Raw genomic sequence first — 24,136 nt, 5'->3', positions numbered from 1 at the left:
TGCTATCATAATTTGTAATGCAGTAATTTTTTTTTTTGTAACGCAGTTATTTTATATGCAATAATGATAATCAACGGGTATAGAGTTATTCATTAAGTTTTCATTCATTCCAGTTCACAAGAGGCAAATACTTTGTAGGAACCCAAGATTCCATTAAGTCTATAAAAGTCTCACTACTGACATTAGTGAGGTCAGGATTTCACCTTTTACCTTTCATAAATGCTCCATTGAGTTGTCAGGCTGCAACAAGGACATTCATGTCCATGTGTCAGAAATATTGCACTAGTGACTCCATTGTAAGAGATGCATCCTGGATAATTTTGTATGCTTAAAAAAATATCACTCTCCCTCAATTCTTAAAGAAACCTGAATTCAACAGAAATCATTAGGAATTAGAAGCACTACATTTGTCACAGCTCTTAAATCACCCTGCACTGACTGTGTCAGCTCTGCTTTCAGACATGAGATTTTTTACTCAACAGTTCCATTTCCAGATATAGCCACTTGTCTAAATGTCTGTGCAGTGGAAATAAGTATCTGTTGAAGAAATAAAATCAATTTATAGTGCGTACTCTTACCAGTGCACCAAAATTGTGACTGGTAAAAATCAAATCTATGCTTACTGGACAATTAAGCTTTAAATTTAGTATTTTTTTTCCTGCAATACCTTTGGCATTTCAGTGGGTTCATTGTATAGGCTGGAATCACTTTTCAGTTTATTGTGTGATATTTACCTTCTCCGAGTGTCCTCTGCAGCAAGTCATGTTTTGCTTGAAGTTTTGTGATGAGATTACTACCTTCCAGATATTCTCTGAATTTCTGTAGAGATGCAGATCAATCTATTACTATGTATGGCACATAAATTCCAGGAAGTTCTGCATAATTTTTACTTCAGGTGTTTGGTCTGTATCACATGAATGAGGAAGCAACCAACATACCATGAAATAGAATTGCTCCGTTTCCTGCTGGTTAGCTCTTCTTTTTGCAATGCTAGGCTTACTCAGGTATGTCTCAGAGACTGTTGACTTCACAGACTCCGTTGAGCGACTGTGCTGGAAACATTCTGACACATCATAGTCTTCAATGGTGACCATATCTTGTATTGTCTGCAGGGTAGCTTCTGTTGTTTTCTTAACCTGGTGTTAAAAAGCACAATTTACCAAATAGGAAGATAAATACATACCAGAACAGCTTAGAAGGGAAGCTCAGTACTCAAAATAATTCTCTGGTGTGCTCCTCCGAACAAACTGGTGTGTGAACGTGAAAAATTAGAGGTACTATAACAGATATCTATGTAACAGAAGAATGACATGATTAGGTTTCCTATTGAGCTCTCTGCTTTACCATGGTACAATCCGCAAACATGGATGTACTCTTCTGTTGATTGTGCAGCACTCTCAAGCATTTGTTTCCTGAAATTAGAATTGAAACATGACATGATTTGATTATGGTCCTTAATCTGGGACAACAGGTAATAGAGATGATCCATTGTTCTGAAGGGTCAACTCTCCCACGTGTGGTCAATGTGTTAGATTGAATGTGTATGTGCAAGGATCTGGCTGCCAGAAAAATGTGTTCTTCCAAAATAAAAATCTGTGACAGGGTTCTGCGGAGTGCTATGGTGTGGAGCACAGTGATGTTTAGACTGCAGAAATGGAATATACAGCTGTAGGAGAGGGCTGGAGAAAGAACAATTTACACCAGCCTCACAGCACTTCCTGTGAGCTATGGAGAGGACAGTTGCTTGTAGTGCAAACCAGGGCATGGAGGCTGTAGAACAGGGGATGCGGTGCTTCCGCAATGCAATAAAGTAACTGGCAAGATTCACAAGGGTGTGATTTACCTCCCAGTTCTGCTTCGGAAGAGTCTCTAGTAGAGTCAGCTTAACTGAATCATGCACACTTCTACACACGCCTCCTCTGTAGGCAAATACCCTGTTTTGTGCATGCCAACATGATTTTTCTCCCTATGCCCTTGCACTTCACTTTACTGAAAGAAAATATCTTTCTCCTTCCTTTTGTCTTTGTTACCTTGAGATACTTTCTGAAGTGAGATTTTTTTTAAAGACTACTGTACATGTCTCATGGACATTAATACTTTGTTCTAAGCATTCAGCACATAACATAGAACGAGAAAACCTGGAATCCTGAAAACTTGTCAAAAAACTACACCAAGAAATTAAATTATCCCTATGTTTTAATTTAGGAAGATTCTCATTTAAACTGAAGGCCTTTAACACTGTCTTAAATTGGATAAAAGTGCAATTTATACCCACTGGGAGGCCTCTCTCTGCTGTCAGAGCAGGGGAAAGAGAACAGCATAGCTTTACTGCATTTTACAAAAAAATGCATTTTATTTAGTAGGTGAGCTATTCCCATCACAGGAATTCAGTACTTGTGTTTATAAATAGCTGTATCTGAGAGCACAAGAGATTTTGACTCAGCTACCACAAAAGACAGTCCAAATTCCTTTGTACTTTGGAAGTAGCAATTTGGGGACTGGACAGAGGGTGGACACAGAATAGAGTAACTGTGCTCAGTGTCTTTCTGCCACGAAAGTTTACAAATAAGTGCTCTACCAAGTTTTCACTGAAGCATCTGCAAAACACAGAACCCAGTAATGTGAACGTACAGACAGGTAAAAGATGAAGTTTCCAAACCTCTAACGGCAGACAAAGGTCTAACTTAGCATATTTGCCAGTGTTTGTTTTTTTAAAAACTAAAACAGTTCATACAACTTGAAGCCATTTCAGGGTCACTTGCATGCTTTTGACAAGGTAGAAAACACTACATCTTCCTGAAAATGGCGTTCAATGCATAGCCCCTGTAGACACAGATCTTACCTCCTCATTTTCGATTTTGAGTGTGGCCAATCGCGACTGTAGTTGCTGATACCTAAGCATAAGCTCTGCTTGCACAGGTTGCTGGGCAGTGACCTGACAAACCTAACAAAGAATCAAAAAGAGCTGTAAGATGCAAGTAGGAAAAAAAAAAAGTCAATAGTCTTTGGTTGCTCTCCTTAAAACTAGGTGAATTCCTACCAAAGCCATTAAAACTTAATAAAGCAGACAATGAAATATTTCCACCTAAATTGAAAGCATTTATGTATTACAAGGTGTGGAACTACATACCACATCTTATGACTACAGAGCACAGCCTTGTTCTGTGGCTGCTTTGCATTGCTTCTCTATCACACAGCAACACAAACCCTGGAGTTACCTCCAAATAGAGATGTACATGGGTGATTCTGCGTTCTGCTTTGCTACTGGCCTTTGGTGTAGCAGAACAGGATACAGCTGGGGTACCTGGTATGCTTGAAATCTCCAGATGATAAAATGGGGGAGAAAGAAGGGGTAAAGGCTGCATTTCAGTGTGCATAATTTGGATCAGCTCTGCTGCTGCTCTCAAATAGCACCCACAAGCTCTGGTTATGGGTGAGGCTGGTAGTAAAGACATAAAGCCACTACTTACACCAAGTTGGCCAGCAAATCTGCAGCAATGCCATTATGAGTAATACAGAATATCATAACACACAACAGTTTTTACTTGAGAACTCTGAAGAAGCTCAGAACGTGCTGCCAGTTTTGCAAAATGTTATTGCTGATCCAGTTGCTTTTGGGTAGCGATAACAGCTTTTATGAAACTCTTTGTCAAAGGCCATAAATTTTCTATCTTGGTATACAGACACAGAAACAGTCACTATACAGACCTCATCACCCATATGAGACTGGAACTCAAATTTCACTGGTGGACAAAAAGCAGTGGGGTACATTTCCATGAATCTCTGTTTGTCACTTCGTGGCTCCAAGCTGTCAACTGCATTTTCAATGATGTCTAAGCCCTCATGCCTGGAAGTTTCAAGGTTATACTCTGCAGAAAGGTATGTTCTTAGGGCTCTGTTCAGACTAGCGTGGTATCCAAGATCACAACACTAAAAACACAATACAGGTAAAAGAAAATAAATTAAAAAGGAGGAACATCATTCCAATATCCCAAGTCACAAATTATCACTAAAATTTTCTGTCCTGAAATTCTTCTGTCTTCAAGGTATTTTATGAAATATCTTGTAAACTAAAATACAATACTAGGGTCAAGACAGTAAGTGTTTAGTATCCTCATTCTATTGCCAAGATTAAAGGTAAGTTTTAGAGAAGATATCAAGTGTACAAGTATGGCAATATGTTTGCATTTGTTTATCAGATACAGATGTGCAGTTACTGTATTTACATAGAAAAGGTCTGACTCCACACACAAGTGGGCTTTTCAGTATTGTCATATGTAATCCTTAGATCATCTGTTTAAACCCATCCTGCTGTAAGTCCACCATCTAAGTGAATGCTAGCACCAAAGTGAAAATGAAGCAATTCCTGCTCACCATGTCTGTGCCCAAACAACCAACCTCACAACTGCCTCTTATATTAGTGACCCATTTAAGATGCTTTTTGATGCAACGAGAATGGTTTAACATCCTTTCCGCTGATGGTGAAAATGTATTTACTGTAAACACCTTATTTCCCATGCTCAGACAGAGCCAGCAATGTACATCATGTTACTAAATGCAGAAAGTCATAATTTATGTCTTTTTTTCTAGGGGTGAGAATAACACTGGAATGTAATTGAAACCTAATTGGTAGAACATAAAGTTGTGTTTGTTCTTGAATTTTAAACATCCTCGGTTTGCATTATTCATGACTGCTTAATATTTTAGAGGAACAGCTGAATATATTTTTAAAATGTCACAGCAGTAGCGTATCAAGTGATTGTTTCCTTCATTTTTTTCCCCCATTACACAGTAAACAATATCCTCAGCTTCTGCTCTGAGAGCTTCCAGGTAATGGTAGAGGTATCACAAAACCCTCTGTCACCCCAATAGTGGCACATCAGTCTGCTAATTGCTGCATGCAAAGCAATGTTCTTTATTCAAACAGGGCTTTTAGGCTTGACTCAGCTCAGGGTAAAACTGCCCAAATGTCTGTTGGGAGAACAGTCTGCAGCAGACCAAAATATCCAACAGTTCCCATCTTACGGGTGTCTGGGAAATCGGTGCAGTTTTAGGAGAGACTTGTCCCCGTCAGAGGTCAACGCCTGGCTAGGGCAGTCAGGGAGCATGCTGCCCCAGGGCATCTGCCCACCCACAGTTTAAAATCGTCCTTCCCCGCAGGACTTGCAAGTAAACCGCAGCAGTTGGGTAAATCTGAATTCAGTCCACTGTAGACTATATTTGTATGCATATCTCCCTCACAGCTATTACAAACCCTTAGGACTCATGGGATGACATTTCCTTTCCTTTCCTCTTACTTATATAAAAAAGGAGAGAAAAAGAGAGAGAGGGAGATGGACACACAGATGCACACACTGCGTGGGAAAGTTTTCAACCTATTTACCATGCCTAAACCTGTGTGTAGAAGAGAAGGAAACCCCTCACACCTTGCCTTTGGTGCACTAATGACCAGTGATCAAACTGCTCTCTGAAATCTGACAACAGAGGGCTGTTTTATTCACAACAAAACTTCCAGAAAGACTAAGCTTTCAGTCTTAGCGAGTACTAGTTACTGCAGATGGGACAGTGACTACCCAAAAAACAGTTCTTGAACCATTTAAAGAAAATGGAAAAAAGATGTCATGTTCAATCAAACCCACATAAGTTAACCTCTCCCTTTTGCATTTATAGAATGGAAATTTGTGTTACACTTACTAAAACATCCACTCAACTTTTATACGAAAGCACATCCATATTTCAAAGACCTCCAGCCTAAAAAATATTGTTTCTAAAAGGAAAAGTCTCTTGGTGTTTTTCTCTTGTTCTATGTCAAATCAGATCTCATATTTAATTCACTATCTTAGATGAAAAAGACAGACTAAAAGTGCTGATAAGAAAGTGGAACAGGACAGCTGTTTTATTTCATGTGCATTAGTTTCAGCAAGACCACATGGAAGATTAAACTGCGAGGAAATGAGAAACAGAGGGCAATGCCAGGTTTAGCATGGCCAACTATCCATGTGTTATAAAACTACAAACATCTAGAGCCTGAATTTTGGCTCTGGAGGATTAATCTGAGTATTAATAGAAAGCTTATTGATTTACAGTTAGAGCTGTGTGGGTTTCTGATGCAGCTTTTTTCCATGTTGGAAGATAAGAATGCAGGCTTTATGCTGTGACAGTACCAAGAGCTTCATTATTTAACCTTTAATCTACTCAGCACCTATCACCATGGTCATCTTTTGCAGGTGATGGCAGCTGAACAGGGTAGCAAATACAGCTGCTCAGCCAAGAAGAAGGATTCTTCAAGTGAAGCAGAATATCCTGCCAGACTAAGGCATTTACTTGCAATGCCAATGCCAGTGGAGCACACAGGAACTGAATCTAGAACCTGAACGAATGCCTTATCACCAATGGCTCTTTGAGTGGAATTTAAAATGCCTGAATTTGGAATTTTGCTTCAATGATTCAAGTAAAAATAGTATTTGTATAAGTAAAGTTATTTTTTAAAAAACAAAAATAAACACTCATTAGACATCACAACTCTTACTTCTGCCAGACTACAGTTCATTTGCTTCAAAATTTGGAGACAAAGATAATTTTAACTGGGGAATGGCTCTGACACAATATCAACTCATGGCTACTGAGAAAGAACAGCACTTTTTTAATCCGCTAGCACTAGTGACATTTTTTAGAGAGAGTTGTCTATAATGCCAACGGCACTTCAGGTATTTCTTCATTACTAAGACTAAGAATTTAAGGTACTGCCAGTAGATTGCTGCCCCCACCACATCTTGCCTGACTAGGCTTGGAAAAAAATCACCAACCTTTCTGGTGTTGCAAAAAAGTACATATGTATGCACATACACATGCACGCTCATGCATGTACACACCATTTTCAGGAAAAAGCTGTAGATTTGTAGAAAGATTTGTAAAGTTCAACTGAGCAACCACACTGTTAGCCAAAATAAATATGTCTTTGAGGTTCACTAATCAGCACACCAAGGCTACAGCCTGGATGGCTAATGAGATCTGTTATCAATCTATAGTCTAGAGAGATGAGATGTCAGTCGGTGCAGTAAGACATGAAGATGAGAAATTAGAGAATGAAGTCATAGACTATGAGTTTTATTGCATTTCTGGATTCATAAAGACTTTTTGTTGGGCAAAGTGGAGGGAGATGAGTGATGCATTTGGGATATGTGTGAAAAATTAATTTTGTAATTTGCATTTTATTCTTATTTGGAATTAAATCTGAAGCAGTCTCAAGAGCATTTACTATCTCCATTGCACCCCAGAGTATATTTAGGCTTGAACAAAAAAACCTGTAGTGCTTAGCACAGACCTTCAACCAAACAACCAAGCTGCTCTTCATTTCATTTCAGGAATAATAATAAAATCCTAATGCCAAAGGAGAGAGAAAGTCATAGGAAAAGCCTTAACCTCTGAATAAGTCACTTTCTAATCATCCTGTTACACAGACATCAACATTCAAATCAAAGGGATCTGGCTATACATATCATGTTTATGAGAACTTATATAATAAAGATTGTGAGCTGCACACTACCCTAGCTTTAAACTTGGTTCTATGAATGATTAACAAAGAACCTTTACAGAATAAATTAAGTTTATAATAGCTAAATTTTCCCAAACTTCTTAATCATCCAAATCATGCAGACTGCAATTAGAGATTCAGAAACTCCACTCTAAGAAAGACCAACAAATGAATATTTTATTTATTCCAGCAGCACAACTACTGTCAAATTGTTTTGTTCACTATTTCCTAGCATTTATCTTCAGATCATATGAGTGCACGGTAAGTCTGAAAGAAGGTCCCTACCTTCTTCTTATACCAAGATAAATCTAATAAACTCAATTACATGGAAATCTTCAAGTAAATGAATAATAGTATGTGCCATATGGACAGATGTTGGTATTAACAGTCTGATGAGGAGGGGTGTGTACTCTGTTGCTCCTCTGAAACCCACAATCTTAAAAAAAAAATTCTGCATACTAGGTAAAGCTTATTCAATTTAGCTAGAAAGTAATCTTTACATGATACAAATAAATAAAAAACCTAATCCTGTCCTCTACTTGAACTAGAACCCGCTATAAAGTCAGCAGAGAAGTACACAATAGATAATTCAAATTCCTCTATTAAAATATGTAGAGGACAGAAATACACTGTGCATATCAAATCCTGTTTATCTCCCTACTTCTTTGCAAATGTTGGTCCCAACCCTCAGTTCACTAAATGCATTAAAACATCCAGCTAAGACTCCAGCAATACTTTTATCTTGCTTTTATCACAAGAGCTTAAGATGAACAACACATCATAATTTTAAGTCAGAAGCCCTGAGCTTTGTTAATGAAATGAAGGAGTTGAACAGTTCAGACCAAGTTCAGCTGAGGAACTGCAATTTAGGATTTTCCATATGAGCCTCACAAATGGAAAATGCAGAGGAATCCAAATGAAAAAATGATGGGGTTTTTTGTTTTAAAAAAAAAAAAAAAAAGTCCCACAACCCTCCTCAATCTTGTTACAAAAAATTATTGAACAGTTCACTGCATTCCTTCATGTATTTATTCCATTTTCATCAGATTTATTTTTCAGTAACATAGGAAAACATTTAGTTTCATTTATGGGCAACACCAATAGCTTGGGGAGATCTAAATCCTTTCTATGTTAACTGGAATTCAGACACAGAGGAGGGGTAATCCCCTTCTGTACATGCAAAGAGAGAGAGAGTTCAGGGAAGCACAGAAAGTCAGGCAGGCAGATGGGGACAAAACAGAGAGGGCAAAGAAGGAAATTGCCACCACTGCTCTGAAAACTCCGAATCGTACCATGACATTAATGGATTTACAGAATGAGATAGTCTGGACTGTTGCAACATATGGCCAGTGGCAAGCATGTCTCACATTCCAATGATATAACCCCAAAATCTTGCCAAGACTCTTGCATTTACAAAAAGCGTTTCCTTTGTCAAGTAGCAAACACTCTGTCTAGATACCAATGCTTTCAGAGCGTATTCTGATTAAATACAAATGTCTGAAAGACACTTCATTTAAACAAGTTCACAATTGGATTAAATTGGCTCTGAAGCAAATTCTTGTTGCACATGTTTACAGCCTACTCTTACAAAACAGTGATGCAAAGGGCTCCTAGACTTTCCATTTAAATTCCTTAGGGAAGAGTAATTTCTAAAGCCATTTTGCCAAAAGAATGTTACTGTCTATATTGGTCCACAGCTTGGAAAAAGCCACACAAAGTAGGTATCATTTTCCTGAGTTACTAAATATTGCAGAATGTATATTTCTGTTAAAAACCGGCAGTTAGAAAGCCTAGTCTACATGGTTCTGTAAATATCTCTTCATTCAGGGCAACGAAGCTGGTGAGGGGTCTGAAGCACAAGTCTTACGAGGAGCAGCTGAGGGAACTGGGGTTGTTCAGTCTGGAGGAGAGGAGGCTGAGGGGAGAAATTATTGCTCTCTAGAACTACCTGAAAGGGGGTTGTGGCAACGTGGGTGTTGGTCTCTTCTCCCAAGTAACTAGTGATAGGACGAGAGAAAATGGCCTCAAGTTGCACCAGGGGAGGTTTAGACTAGAACTGAGGAAAAATTTCTTTATGGAGAGAGTGGTCAAGCACAGGAACAGGCTGCCCAGGGAGGTGGTGGAGTCACCATCACTGGAAGTATTCAAAAAACGTGTAGATGTGACACTTCAGGATATGGTTTAGTGGGTATAGTGGTGTTGGGTTGATGGTTGGACTTGATCTTAAAGATCTTTTCCAACCGTAATGATTCTGTGATTCTGTGATCCCTAACTCCAAAGAGTGTTGTCTTTGTATATATATGCAGAGAGCTTCGCTTCTCCTCCCCGCCTTGCAATTCTTTGTGAAGCTCCAGGCCTGTGGTTCCTCCCCACAGCTTTCACTGCTACGGCAACATCTATGGACATTGACGAAATGGGTAAGAATCAGGTGCATTTTCCAACCTGAGAAAGTTTGATCAAGTAGAAACACACACTAGAGACATTCACTGGGAAATATAAGCTCCAAAAGGAAAGGCATGAGAGAAGACAAAATGAGCACCTTTCCAGCTTCTGAAAGGATGGGCATGCTGGGAACAGAGGGAAAGGGACCTCTCCTTCCTTCCAGCAGTCAAGAAGAACTCATAAAGTTCACGTTTATCAGATGTGCCCTAACTAGAGGCTAAAAATCCATCATCCTTTAAGCAGTATCAGGAAAATAATCCATTAGGTAGGGACAACTTCTTACTTGGGTGGTACCCTAGCAGGTATGCTGCTCGTCCTTAGTCTTCTACCCTGATCATGTCGAACAGAAATTGGGATCTTGGTAACTGTTTTCATTGCCTGGGCAGGCCAGGTAGGGGGAGCAGGATGCACAGGCGCATGGGTGTAGATTAGACAGGGACCGTGCACAGCAGAATAAGCCAGAAGAAATCAGAAGAGAGAAAACATGCAATAGTGAGTAGGAAAGAGGAATAAGAGATGTTGAGAAAGAGACAGCAAGAAATACTGAAAACACAAAAAAATTACATTGCCATCTCTTATAGGAAAGCAAGAAAGAAATAAAGCAAAACCAGGGAAAAAAGTTGAAAGGAAAAAGGAAAAAGTTATAACAAAAGCAGGCAAGATTTTATAAAATACAGAAAAAAATGGAAATGACAAAGAAAACTGACTCTCAGTATTAAGAAAACATATAATAAAACGCATACATGCAGATATTTTAGTTCATTCATCTCAAGAAAGCATTTTTCCCTTTCTCTATCAAGCTTTGCTCCTCCAGACAGTAAACATGAGAAACTTCCTGTCAAATGCTGTATTAATTTATGCTATATTATAAACCAGAGCTTAGCTGTCTTATTTTTGTGATGAACATCCCGGCAGAAACAAATGTATGTGAATGTTGTTTACTATTGTAAATAACAAATGCTACTGTTGCTGTAGAAAGCATATTTAAATATTTAGGATTTCACATGGGCCACAGGGGCGTACCCACTGACTTATTTAACACTACATTGCTAGTGAATGAATACTCTCGAGATTGTGTTTGTTGTCTCCAAATCTTCGCTGTCAAGTATGTAGTCAGCTTATGAAAAGGGTGGGACGTGATATGAGTGTGGGATGCTTCCTCCGTATCATGTAAAAATGTTAATAATACAGGTTCTGGAGACCAAATGCTGGTACAAGTCAACATCAGTGTATAACCTCATTCTCCTAGGATGTTCTCACAGTAATACTGCACTGAAAATCAGTAACAATTCTGTTGATAGTATAGAGCACAGGATTGATTGTGTCTGTTCCGCAAACAACATGAAATAAGAATAAAAAGAACTGTATATTTGATTCAATGAATAAATGAATGAAACTACATGATTTTGAAGACACGGAGGAAATGCCTTCTTTTGAGTTAAATACCATTATTAGATGCCCACTTAAGAAGCTTATCTTGTAAAAAATATTTGTACCCCAGAAATCCTTTCATAGTACAAAATGGAAATGTCTACCTTTTTTGTGTTATTCCTGTCATATTTTTTCTTGCCACATGGGGAGAAAACATAATGTTCTAACTTTAAAGGAATGGGTTCAGCGTCTTACTGGCACTTTATTTGTGAAATATAAAGCTAAAGGGAAAATCTGCTGATTATACCACACAATATTATAAATGATAAGCGTATTGTAGGCAACCCGTATGATTAATGTATTCCCTTCAAAAATGAAAAAGAAAAAAAAAAAAGTAGTATTATTCCTGAACAGAATGAACATAAAAACAAATGAGCCAATACTTACGTCAATTAAATCCGAAAGGTCATGAATATAATACTTGAAAACAGAAGCATTGGTTGCTTCAAGGGTGAGCAGGTATTCATTACGGGCCTTAATAGATTTCAGCTTGTTTTCAGAATATTTTGCTTGACGCTAGGAAAGAGATTGTGTATTAATGTATTTGAATTACTTAATTTTTGGTATGTAGCAAAAATGGTAACTATTCAAGCACACATTCCTATTAACAAGGAAGAATCTTAATTGCCAGCCTGTTATGCATACAACAAATGTAATACAAAGTGATAACTTAGTATTTTGTTTTAAATGTGACAAACTATATAGGAAGAATTATACTGGGAATAAAGTAAACCATATAAGAAGAATTATACCAGGAACAAAAAATTCCCCTCTCTGAACTGCAATTAAGTCAAGTTATCTATAACCCACTGCTAGTTTATTATGTGTACCTTATTTAATTTTAATTCCCAGTTGGACTTCTCTGTCTAATATCATGCTAAAGAATGTCAGAAATGCACTGAATTTATTTCAAATGAAACTAAATAAAAGGACTATTTACTTTTTCCTTCATTTTTTCAATCTTTTTCACAGAGCTCCGTCTCTGGTGCCTTTCTTCTAGTCGAATATGAAAAACAGGGTCTCCTGACCTCCCAATCTGTTTTTCTTCTTGCTTCTCTGCCTCCTTCAGTTTGCTTTCTGCACTGATGCTCTCTGCATGATACATGTGGTATGTTTTCATGACCTGCAAAAGACAAGAATCAAGGGAGAGTTAGGAGAAAATGAAAATGTAAAGCTATCTACAGAAAAATCACAGGGTCTTTGAGCAAAATATTCTCTTATAAACATGGACCCTGGATAAATTTCTTTGCCAACAAAGACTAAGGACTTCTGGTTGCATTTTTTCTTTTCTGATTTATTTAACAGTATCCCAATAGGGATTTTTTTTTCATTGCTCTGATAGGAAAGAGGTCAGGATTCTTGCCTTTGAATGAAAACCTGAAATAATGAGCAATAAAACTAAATGTATATCAGTGCCATATCTATCTGACTTCTTCAGGGCAAAGTTAACGGTTCGGCTGTTGATGTTGCATGTTTGAAAGCAGAAGGACCCCTTCAGCACTGCGGAAAGGGGAAGGAAGCAGAGGCAATGGGAAGCTTTGGTATGGGAGCACCTCCCCAGCCACCTGGATGGCTGTCCACGGCCTGGAAAGAAGTGACTCCCAGCTGCACAGATTGGGCACGACGTAAAACCAGATGAGACCTGGAGAAGGAGCCGCCTGACACAGAAGTTGTGAAGATGCTTTCCCCACAACCCCCCAGTTAATACCATTATCTTCCCTTTACACACACACTGGCTCTGCAGCCAAGAGAGCTTGGGCTGCCAGCCTGCATGCACAGACCACACAGAGGGAGAGGAACTGATTCAGCCCAGTCCTCCCTTCTTCAAGCAAGAAAGACCTCAGCCTGAATGCTGATGGGCAGCAAGCAACCACAAACCACCCACCTCTGCTGGGGAGGGCTGTCTCTGCCCACCTCCAGCAAAGAAAGCCTCTTTCCACCTTCCCCAGCTCTTTTTTTTTTTGCAGTTGATTGCTGTTGGTTTGTTTAGTTTTGTCTTAAGTTTCAAGCAAGGAACAAAGCAGGAAGGCATCCTCAGGTGGCCTCCTCTCTTCTTCACAGGGTGCCTGAGCTCTTGCCAACAGATGTTATCTTTGGGCCAAGGCCATGCAAGCTGTTCGCATCTCCTCTGAAGGACACAGCCAGGGAGGATCAAATGTGTCCTCTCCCTCGGCAGAGCTTTGTGTGACCCATGGAGCAGACACACTAGTTTGGGGACCTGCCTTGAAATATTACCTAGGGAGAGGAATAATTTTTATAACTGAGTAGTTAGGCCAGCCTAACGAGCAACCATAGAGTGGCAACACCGGGGACACTAAAGCTAGATAGTGCAAATTCACTGCAGCATGACTTAGCATGCATTGACATAACTGTACGCTATGTCAGGTGATGGCTGAACTGGTGCACATTTAAAGTCTTGTGCAACAAGAAGCTTTGAGGGAGATGTAATTTTGCATAACCATGTACGTTTACCATATACATATGTATATATACCATATACACCATAACTGGGCATGCCACTCCTTAATACTGATGCCAAGCTGTTGATACAACTGAAATAGTATTGATATTAAAAATGAAACAGGCAACTCTTCACTAATTTCCTGTAGTAAGGTAAAACAGTTGGAGATGTCCATCAAAAAGAGTGGCCTTGTTTTTATTTTTAGAAACATATGTTTACAGCTCTCTGCTGAAAAAGCCCAAACTGCCTGGAGCAGGGCTTAGTGTTACTGCTGCTGCTGCTATTTTATAGCCTGACCAGAGTGCAGAGCTCCCTGCTCAAGCACTGCCTACACCCGCTGGCAACAGCCGCTGCCCCAGCAGCTCACAGTCTACATGCATGAGGCAAAAACCCAAAGATGAACAAAGCTGGGCTGGGAAGAGAAGGCAAGCCCGCAGAGCTGAGATCTGCACGGTTCCCAGCTTAACCACATGGCACGTTCAGCCTCCTGTATCCTGCACAGTTACAAAGGTGTTCTTAAAGTTGTCGATAAGTTGTGCCTGGGGACTTGAACTCATACAGCCACATGGAAATAAAAGAATTACTGCAAAGAGAAGAAATGCACTCCTTAAAGAAATTATTTATAAAATAAATCTGAGAGGCACAAAAAGTGATACATGGCTCTATTAAAAATGATGGAAAAAGGAAATTAAAAACAAGGTTTTGCCTTTCTCATTTGGCCTTTTTATTCAATTTTTTGAGTGCTTCTCTACAGAAAGCTACAGGTGTTAGCTTTTACTTTTACCTTTTGTTCTGTGTCAGCTTGAGACTTTTTAGTTGGTGGGACAAGGCTAACCCATGTGTCCTACCACCCAGAAAAGTTATTTTCTTTTGTACTCAAGTTTTTCTGCGTGCAGAGGGAACAATAATAATGCCTCAGTTTCCTAACAGCACATCTCAAAGCATCTGACTGAAGTGGTGAAGCAAGGATTTGTTCTGCTTGCCAAAAGCAGTAAGCACCAAAGTTTTTTAAACAATTTTTCTTAGTGCCATGTAGCCTAGTGGACTAAGCATAAATGTCCTTCTGCACTGGCTGTGCCATTTCACCTTGCCTCCTTGCTGAGTGAAAGAGTACAAGTATATCGCTACCAGGTCTCACCAGGAGGCTCAGATGTCTCCACGCTGACTGCGCTAACCTCACATCACTCAAGAGTATTTCTTCCTCTCGCTGCCTGCTTACAGCACATGCTACCAAATCCAGAGTGTCTCACTCTACAACGACTGAAGTCAAGTTTTGTGTGAGAACTACATGGAGCTCATAGTCTCTACAGGGAACCAAGATGTCTACTTAAAATCCATGCTCTCGCAACAAACTCTGCACAAGTTCTTGGTTCAAATGATTCCTAAGATAACTAAAATTGAAAACGAAGCCGTCCCTTTGGCAGCATTCACAGGGCTGGACAACAATCACAGCCGGTCCTACCCGTGTCACACTGGCTTAGAAATCAATACAGACTCTGTACAGAGCACTGATCAGCCTATGCATTGGACTCCTGTTCAGTTTGTTATGCTGATAGCATTGCTTATCTCATCCACCAGTGACATCATTATTTTGCAAGCCTCTGGGGAAAGCTGACAGCTCCAGCCTTTTTCATGATTTGTCAGTGTTTTTTAAGAGCTGATATTACAGCAGCTAAACTTAAGTCGAGAAAGCATCAGAGACACAAATGGAAAATAAATGGGAACAAGCTATGAAGTTGGCTTCCAAGTATTTCAGTCCACATTTCCTCAACAAATTAGCTTAGAATTTGCATGCTAAGTTGCATATATGACTCTTTAACATTATACCATCTTTTCTCCCTGGAGTTTTTCAAAGACTGTTAGATACTGTAAAAGACAGTAAAAGGCTTATCTAATTCTTGTAAATAGACTTACTGTAATGAAGAGTTCTGAGATACACAGATCTCTGATCTGTCAATACGTAACAGATCCATAGATGTTATTCAGACGACAAATAAGCTCATGAAATAAGCAATACTGCTTCTCAAATGTCCACCAAACTGTTGAACTGATAGACTATCCTGTGAGAGTATCCATCACTGGACTGACTTTAATTAGTCCCCAAAGTGCTTATTGATCAGCCGTCAAGTATGCACTGAAAAGAGAGAGCAAGGCTGTAATTCTGCAGATGCTGAACTGTCATTGTGACATATGCTGCGCTTCGCTGTTGTGAGCAAGCATTGTTAAATGCATACTAGTACCTTTCTAGAATTAAACGATGAGTTGATCTGCTATTAATTTAGCAGGTTTATTCTGCAGTGATGTAAAATATAGATTTCTGTCAGATAACTAAGTCAGACTACAAGCAGATAAAAAAGATTATCCTAGCCAACCTATGTACTCTCCCACTTGTAGGTGACAGACTGTTCACTTAGTGATATAAATGTCTCAGTTTGTGTGCCAAATTTTCAGCATCATTCATAAGAGCTCAGCAAGCAGGCTTAGAGCAGAAGATAGCACTTATGATAGGGAAGGGCACCTTAGAGTAAACACTTAGATAATTATTTTAGTTAAACCCACAATTGGTACCTTGGCAAATCCATCAACAAGACAGTAATTAGTGCTGTACTTCTGTGGGCTACAAGAGAGGAACGCTCCCATAGCAAGGTGCTGGCTTTCCTTTTCCACAGTTCTCTGCTAGAAAACTTCTTAACCTAACATACTAAGACTGAATGATACAAAGTTAAAAGATATTGGAATTACCATGTGTTACCATGTGCTCTAGGGAATAGGCTTTTTGCAGACCAGTAATTCATCCCTGTTGCAATTACCGTCTTTGAATTGTTTCAGACTTTTCTCTGCTGTCATGAGTTCTTATCAGAAGGTGGAGTTGCAAGGGATTCATTAAATCAGGTTAGCTAGTGCTTTCCCCACGAAATAAGTAAAATCTTATGTCAATTTTACTACACCGGTGGCCTCTAGCAGATAAGTAGGCTCAGTATTGGCTATTTTCAGCATCCTGTTCACTTCCAAACCAACCTCTGATGTGGTTCTAGGAATTGTCACTGATATATTACTAGCAATACAGAATTACTCATTTCACCTTCTCAGATCTCTGGTGTGCTACAGTAAATTGAACTTAACTTTTCTATAGGGAATCCAGATTCCGTGTTATTTCAGCAAAGAAAAAAGAAAATCTGGCAGTAACTACCTTGAGAAATTAAACTAAGCCAAGATTTTTAAAGAGTAAGATAAAGCAATGGAAAATGCAAGCAGCACAGCAGCCCGGTCTTATTTAGTATTAAATTGTTTGCTTTGGACTGTCCCTACTTTTTCATTTTTCTGAAAGCCTTACATTTGTATTGCTCATGAAAAGGGTGATGCCAGTAGGAGTAATTTGGAAAGCCAAGTGGGAGACGTGAAGAAGCATTTTTATGATATGCACCACTTTTCTCCAAAATTCGCCCTTATCCTTATTACCAGAACAGCTCTGTATTTTTAGCAAACTTGTCACCTCATTGATCCCTTCCTGAGTCTTTTAGAGGTCATTTATGAATATGCCCTGGCCCCTAAATAAATCCAGTGGAGACCTCCCTCCATTGCAAGAAAAGAGTCTGCCTACCTTCTCTTTCCTACCATTTCCAGTCACTCAGATGTTATTGCCATATTCCAATACTTGCTCTGATAATAGAAAATATTTTAGCTTTCCAGAGAAATGGAAGAAGAGTTTGACCGGGGAGCGCTCTCTGTTGCAAAGTGCTTTCCCCACGAAATAAGTAAAATCTTATGTCAATTTTACTACACCAGTGGCCTCTAGCAGATAAGTAGGCTCAGTATTGGCTATTTTCAGCATCCTGTTCACTTCCAAACTAACCTCTGATGTGGTTCTAGGAATTGTCACTGATATATTACTAGCAATACAGAATTACTCATTTCACCTTCTCAGATCTCTGGTGTGCTACAGTAAATCAAAGATCATCTATTGTAAAATCAATAATCTGTTGTCTCTTTAAGTCAACACGTAAGAAGATTTCTAAATCTCTCAGTTCACAAAGAACACCAACCCTACAGTTTTCAGTTCAACCAACTTTTTTCCCTGTAAATGCCAGAAAATAAACTCTGCTCTGTGACCTCACTCAACAAACTGGGCTCCTTTTTCCCCATCCTCATTCACTCAAAACCTATGCCTCACTCTAGTTTCAATAGCTTATATCCTTATGTAAAACATGGGACTAATTGTTAGTCTACATTGGCTAAAAGTGCAGTAGGGAGAGGAGTAAGAAAGAGGAACGCCGCAGCTGGCATGCTGCACACCTGAAAACACTGACTGGCTGGCACAGCCAAGGGAGAAGCCATGCACAATTAAAAGTACTCATCATTTATAATTTGCTGACCTTGCAAAGATACAGAGTGAAGCTTAACTATTCACTTGTTTTTAGTATGATGTTTTGATCCATAATTTAAGAACCAGTGCATAAAACACCTATTGAAAATATAGTCTTAAAATACATTTTCGCTAGTCATGTGAGTCACATGTAGAAAACATATAAATACGCAATGAAACATGTACGAAAACCTTCTCTACATAAAAGAGATGGAAAATTAAGAAGTAAAGTCTCCCTTAAAAAATTCTGATTATTCTAGCAAAATAAGCCTGCTTCCTCACAGATTCTTAGAACATCTTCTGAAGCTGTGGTTCATCTGCGTCTGTTCTTATTTTCTCAACAATCTTGTACAAGATGTGTAAATTTAATGAGGATGGCACAAGCCAAAATCAACACAAGATAAGCTACTCCCAGGGACTAAATGAAGACCTACAGTACAAATCTCCTATTTCCATGATAATTCCTAGTAAAGGGAAAGGGAATTAATTACATAAAGTGTTAGCAAGGAGAAAGGTCTCATTAGCATGCATTTTTAAAGAACAGTAGATATTTAATACTCCAAAGTGTCTGATTTTTTTTTTTTACATTTCATTGCAGTTCTGTTATTATACATTAAATAAGCTGCCAAAATGCTTTCTAGTCTCTCTCTCTCAAAAGGCAGAGGTTCAAACATTCTAAAGTTAAAAAATATCTTTGAGCAGAAAGTTTTTTAAAATGAAAATCTTCATAATGCACCCTTAGTGGAAGGTGGCATGTCTCTTCAATTTCTCAGTGATTTCTTATTTTCTTCTCTAGAGCAGTTGCTTCTTTGCAAAATCCACAGCACTGCTTATTGACTTGTTTGATCTAAACCCCATCAAAAGCAATGGACACAACTCCCTAACTACAGCAGGTTTTAGATCTGGCTCTATGAACAGGTTAAAAAGGATCTTCTGAGGCAGAAGTGCAAGACTAGATATTCAGAGATGGGTCCCAAAGTCACCTTTTTTTTCTCGCACCTTCTATGATATAGGAGACTAGGACATTTGGTACAGCGTTATCACCAGAAGAAAAGTCAGTTATTATTCTGATACTTAGTAGCTTGTGTTTGAACTCATCCATTACAAATATTTGGACCAAATCAGTAGCACTTCCTTTAAATATCCTATTTATTCTGGATCATTTTAGATAAACTGCTCTTGAGATACTTGCTGCTTGAGAAATCTGAAAGTAGGTGTGGTGAGGCCTCAGGTCTGGCTGACATGCTAGAGAGGGGTGGTAGACCTCACCATTTGGGTTTGAAACAAGCAGTTAATTCAACCCTTGACCCCATATAATTAGAGAAATCCAGGCATGTAATGTCTTAATACATGTGCCTAAGGGACTCACTCTTTGTCTGAGAAGTTCAAGGAGTAACAAATAGAATATGCACTTTCTTTACAGTGACTATATGCCTGTGCCTCAGAACAAGCACCTCTTACTACTTTAGCTTTTCATGATTTTAATTCTCTTCTCTCATTCTCTTCAATGCACTTTCACGCAAAACTGTTTTTTAATTCTGGAAGATAACCTTAATTTACAGACCTTTCTTGTAAGACAAGGAATGATGATAAGAAGTAAGCAGATTATTAAACCTTTCTTCATACACATACTTCCCCCTCACTCAAAGGCTTTAGAGGTATTTAAACTCCAATAAGGCTTCACATTTTAACAGTTAATACTTCATGAGGGTACGATTCCTTTAAAAAAAATGTAACCACATAGTAGGGACAGACTTCAATATTAGTATATTATTCATGGACTGGAAAACAATTTACTTTCTTTTGGACACAAAGGTTTGTCTCACAATAGTAGGATTGAATTTTTTTCCTTTTATTTTTTTCCCCCTATAAATCATGGGGCAAACAGGACGATGACTTCTCCTTTTTTAAGTGACTTGAGAAACATAACCCCTGGAAATTAAAATTGTAGATACTTGTTTTGGTAAGGCCACTATGATCTTATTCTGTAAACAGTAGATGTCACACAGAATTAAAAACTTGTGCATGAGGTTTCCATCTGTCTAGATATTGGTGTATCTTTATGTACACAAGCAGATATAACACACAGATATGCTGATGATCACTCTAAACATGCAAGCAGTGGAACAGATGCTACTCTGCACTATAGTCGCTTTACTAAGCGTGGGTTGTATCTGGCTAAACGTGGGCATCTACAGCTGACCAAGACCTTTGCAACCAATGAAAAACTGGACAACAGAGTTAACGGTGTAGATCATTTAATCTGAACCAGATGTTTGCATCCGATCAAAGGGGTCTGATCTCCCCATATTAGACTTCCAGTGACTATAACTGGAACCCAGATGGTAAGCTAAGATATTTGTACCTACACTGCAGGTGCCTGAAAATCAGGTGAAGTAAATTCATTCCCAAGAAACCATCCTGCAGCAGTAACCTAATTCAAATTGTGCACATGCTCTGTATTTTAACTTCAAAAAACTTCCTATTTTACAAATATTTTAAATTCCAAGAAAGCAATTAGCATTCACTGGAAGCCGTAACATGGAAGTTAGTATCTGAATAAACCTGTAGCCATCAGTGGGAAGGTATAGCACTAGTGTGAAGAAAAAGAGTGAAAATACCAAAGTCCAGTCCTGCAGATTTTCACTGGTGATTCAGCAAAGTATTTCAGCACGTGCTTCACTCTTTTCCTACCCTGCGCGCACGGGCACTAATCGTGCACCTCGCCAGGCACTGGAGTTATGCAACTGTTTAATTGAAACAAGATGGTATCTTCAGGGCTTACTCACTGCTGAAGCCCCACTTGTGCAATGGCTCCTACAGTCGCTGATCCCTGCAGCTGTGTGAATTGTCTGTGGTTACCACTGCTTTGCAGAAGCTGATCCCAGCATATTCACTGACTACAGGCCTGAGCCAACAAGGTTTTGCAGCATTGCACCCTACAAAAACAGTGGTGATTTCAGAAAAAAAAAGCCCTGAAGAAAAGCACTCACAGTAATAAAAGAAGGTTTTAGGAATCTGTGTCCATAACTGCAATCCAAAACAACCCAGGCCGGTTAGACGTGTCTCATTTTCTTTGGATCTCCTTTTTGCCACCTAAGTTGTTCTTGAGTTCAAATGTTCTTCAGCCTGTCCACTGATGGGTGCACAATCTTCCCTAGGCCAAAAGCAAGACTGCCAAGATGCACAAAAGTAATGTTTGACTGATCTCTGCCTGAGGAAAGCTCGTCTCTGATATCTTCCTAAACCTCCTTAAAATCACAAATTGTTTCTTGATAATATAATTTTTTTACAGTCCCCCAAGTCTTGAGGATAGGGAAGGAAGCAGCCTAGAGATTGTTATGCAGGGTACTGGAGCACAGATCTTTCAGTTCTTCCAGACAGAAAAGAGAATTTAGATGTACAGCTTCCTCAACCAGCAGGAGTCAACAGACTTTTATAAGAGGTAGATGTCACCAGTTCCTTCTCATTGTATAGCAATGTTTAAAAAAAAAGTAATTCTAGCTTTCTTCTTTCTCAAAACATATCCCCTCAGAAAAATATTTGGGGAAATAGTTATTACGTAGACAAGACATTATTCTGTAGTAAACAAGTTGTATAAATGGGTTTCAAAGACAAAAATATATTCAGACCTAACTTCTGTCAGATTTTCCAATGGGTCAGCAGCAGCTTGCCAGAACGCTCACAGTGGTTTTTTCCTGACCTCTCTAAATGGTACAGAAAGCCTACACAACTCTCTATTTTTCTTTTCATTATTTACTGATTCCAATCAGGGAGCAGGGAGGACATGTAAGTAACATTTAGACAGCACAGCACTCAATCTGCAAGCACCTATGATTTTTACTGAGTGTAGTCCACAAGTCAAACCAAGCAGATAGCAGCATGGACAAAAACAAGGCAGAAAAGGGAGAAGCTTTGCTCTGGTAAGCCCTAAGTAGAAATGTCTCAGTAATAATCAACAAACTTATAATAAAATGGTTTAGTGTAGTTTGTGGGGAAAAAGGGTTGAAAGTAAAGAGTAATCCTGAAAGCATTAGCATATGTATTCTAAACAAGTGAGTAGTCTTTCCAAATGAGATAGTTTAGACTTGTGTAAAAAGGCAAAAATAAGCATCTCCACTGGGGGGTTAGCTTACTAGATAAAAGGCCACTTGAAGCTTATAGAAGTAGTCTGATATGGAATTTGTATACGATAAGCTAAGTAAGTAACTGTACTTACTGTGTAAAGCTCGTTAAGTACTTTCATTAAGTCTTCATGAAGCTGAAACGCAATCTCTTTGCTCTGTAATTAAAAAGAAATCATTAGAAAAAGGCATGCAAAAACTGCAGCATACATTTGCTTCTTGATATTCATACTCATTGTTCATCCTAGATGGTGAATGCAATGTTGCTCACAAAGACACCGGTCTGACAGAATTACAGTGTACTAAAAATAATGATTCAGGTATGTAGAAGTAGACAGATAACATCTGGACAGAAGACTTCCAAAAGGAAACCCAGAAGTAATGTGAGAGATTTTCCCATGAAGCATCAGGAAATTAGGTGCCAACAGAAAGGGTGAAGTTCAGGATTAGAGTTACAAGCCTGTTATATTATACAACTGATTAGAGTTATAATGGAACAAACTGTGTACTGTTTTATAACCGCATGGAATGTGATATTCCAGAGGGACATCCCGCCCAATTTTACATCTAGAATAGTCTTTGTTTCTCAGCACATGCAACTATCTAAATATTTATGCAAGAAATAATTGTGGCTCCTCTTTGAAACAGATACCCAACTGCATAATATTCCACAGAGCGGGCTGCTGAAACAGCTTTGTTTAGCTTTTCTGGACTGTGTCTTTACTTTCATTCTGACCCAGAAAAAAAGAAATGCTTAGCAGTAGTTATTAACAAAAGCAAGTATGTCAAAATAAGAGTACTTAATTGGAGTCTCATTCAAATATATTCCTTTGTTAGTTGTCCATAGCAGTTCAATCAGATGAAAATTGTGGCAACTGTGCAAGAGTTGAAGGCATTTGTACCATAGCCTTTGGAAAACAGCTATAGAATAGAGCTACAGGACCTGGCAAACGGCCTGGCTATGTTTCTTCTGCGATGCTCAGCACTGTAACATCCATGCTGGAAATGTCAGCTTTTTTTTTTCCTGTGAATAAATTGATAATTAGCCCGACTTTTAAAAACTCCAACTTCATGATAGATGATTTCTCATAGCCTTAGCTATGAGAAAAACTTGTATTTGTATAGAGGCCAAAGGAAAATCCTCAGGGGCAACTCATCTCCAAAGCTGCTAACACATACTTGGCCATCACTAAAACACCTGCAGGAATAATGGTTTCTGAATGAGAATTTCCAGTGCAACGCCCACGTACGAGGAGGAACCATGCCATACATCCCACCCACTGCGCCTTCTAGGAGGATGAAACAGACACATACAGTAGCTGGAACAGGAAACTTTGAATTTTTTCTCCTGTTCCTACTGTCATGCTCCTAACTCTGGGCAATATTTTAAGGAACCTGCCATATCATTTACCAGTATTCACTCCCATCCCTATGTGCATGATGATTTTTAACTGACAAGAAGCTAGAAATACAAATTAAAAAACACTTCAGTGAAATTATTCTATTCCCAAGAGCATTAGCTGTAGTAGCTAAGGCACAGTGAGACAGATGCTCTGAAACCAATTTACACAGAACTACTATGAAACTTTCCTTATTGCTTACACTTTTCAAAGTCTGGTATTTTTCATGAGGTATGCTTTACTACTGGAGTATCTAGAACATAAGGCTTACTACTTCCATTTCTTTGCAAAGATCAGATTATTTTCATCTAATATTACGGACAAAAATTCATATGCATAACAGTGCACAGAGTGCTTGTAAAGAATTGGCAAAGGATTGCA

General features: G+C 38.8%; 1 protein-coding gene across 1 annotated transcript in view; it reads right to left on the bottom strand.

Moving 5' to 3' along the window:
• Positions 1-734: 734 nt before the first annotated feature.
• The window catches only part of LOC104618733 (SLIT-ROBO Rho GTPase-activating protein 1-like), a gene marked incomplete at its 3' end in the record, with an annotated part of 45,021 nt that continues 21,619 nt past the window's right edge, over positions 735-24,136 (bottom strand). Inside the window, exons 5-11 of the mRNA XM_010284406.1 lie at positions 22,451-22,513; positions 12,348-12,530; positions 11,795-11,923; positions 3,709-3,930; positions 2,843-2,944; positions 939-1,136; positions 735-819 (exon numbers count right to left, since the gene is read on the bottom strand). Coding sequence (XP_010282708.1) covers positions 735-819; positions 939-1,136; positions 2,843-2,944; positions 3,709-3,930; positions 11,795-11,923; positions 12,348-12,530; positions 22,451-22,513 — 982 coding nt within the window. The remainder of the gene's footprint in view (positions 820-938; positions 1,137-2,842; positions 2,945-3,708; positions 3,931-11,794; positions 11,924-12,347; positions 12,531-22,450; positions 22,514-24,136) is intronic.

Source organism: Phaethon lepturus, unplaced genomic scaffold, assembly GCF_000687285.1.
Source record: "Phaethon lepturus isolate BGI_N335 unplaced genomic scaffold, ASM68728v1 scaffold1263, whole genome shotgun sequence".
Taxonomy (NCBI): domain Eukaryota; kingdom Metazoa; phylum Chordata; class Aves; order Phaethontiformes; family Phaethontidae; genus Phaethon; species Phaethon lepturus.
Note: the sequence above shows the minus strand (reverse complement) of the source record. Positions and strands in the feature narration are given on the sequence as shown.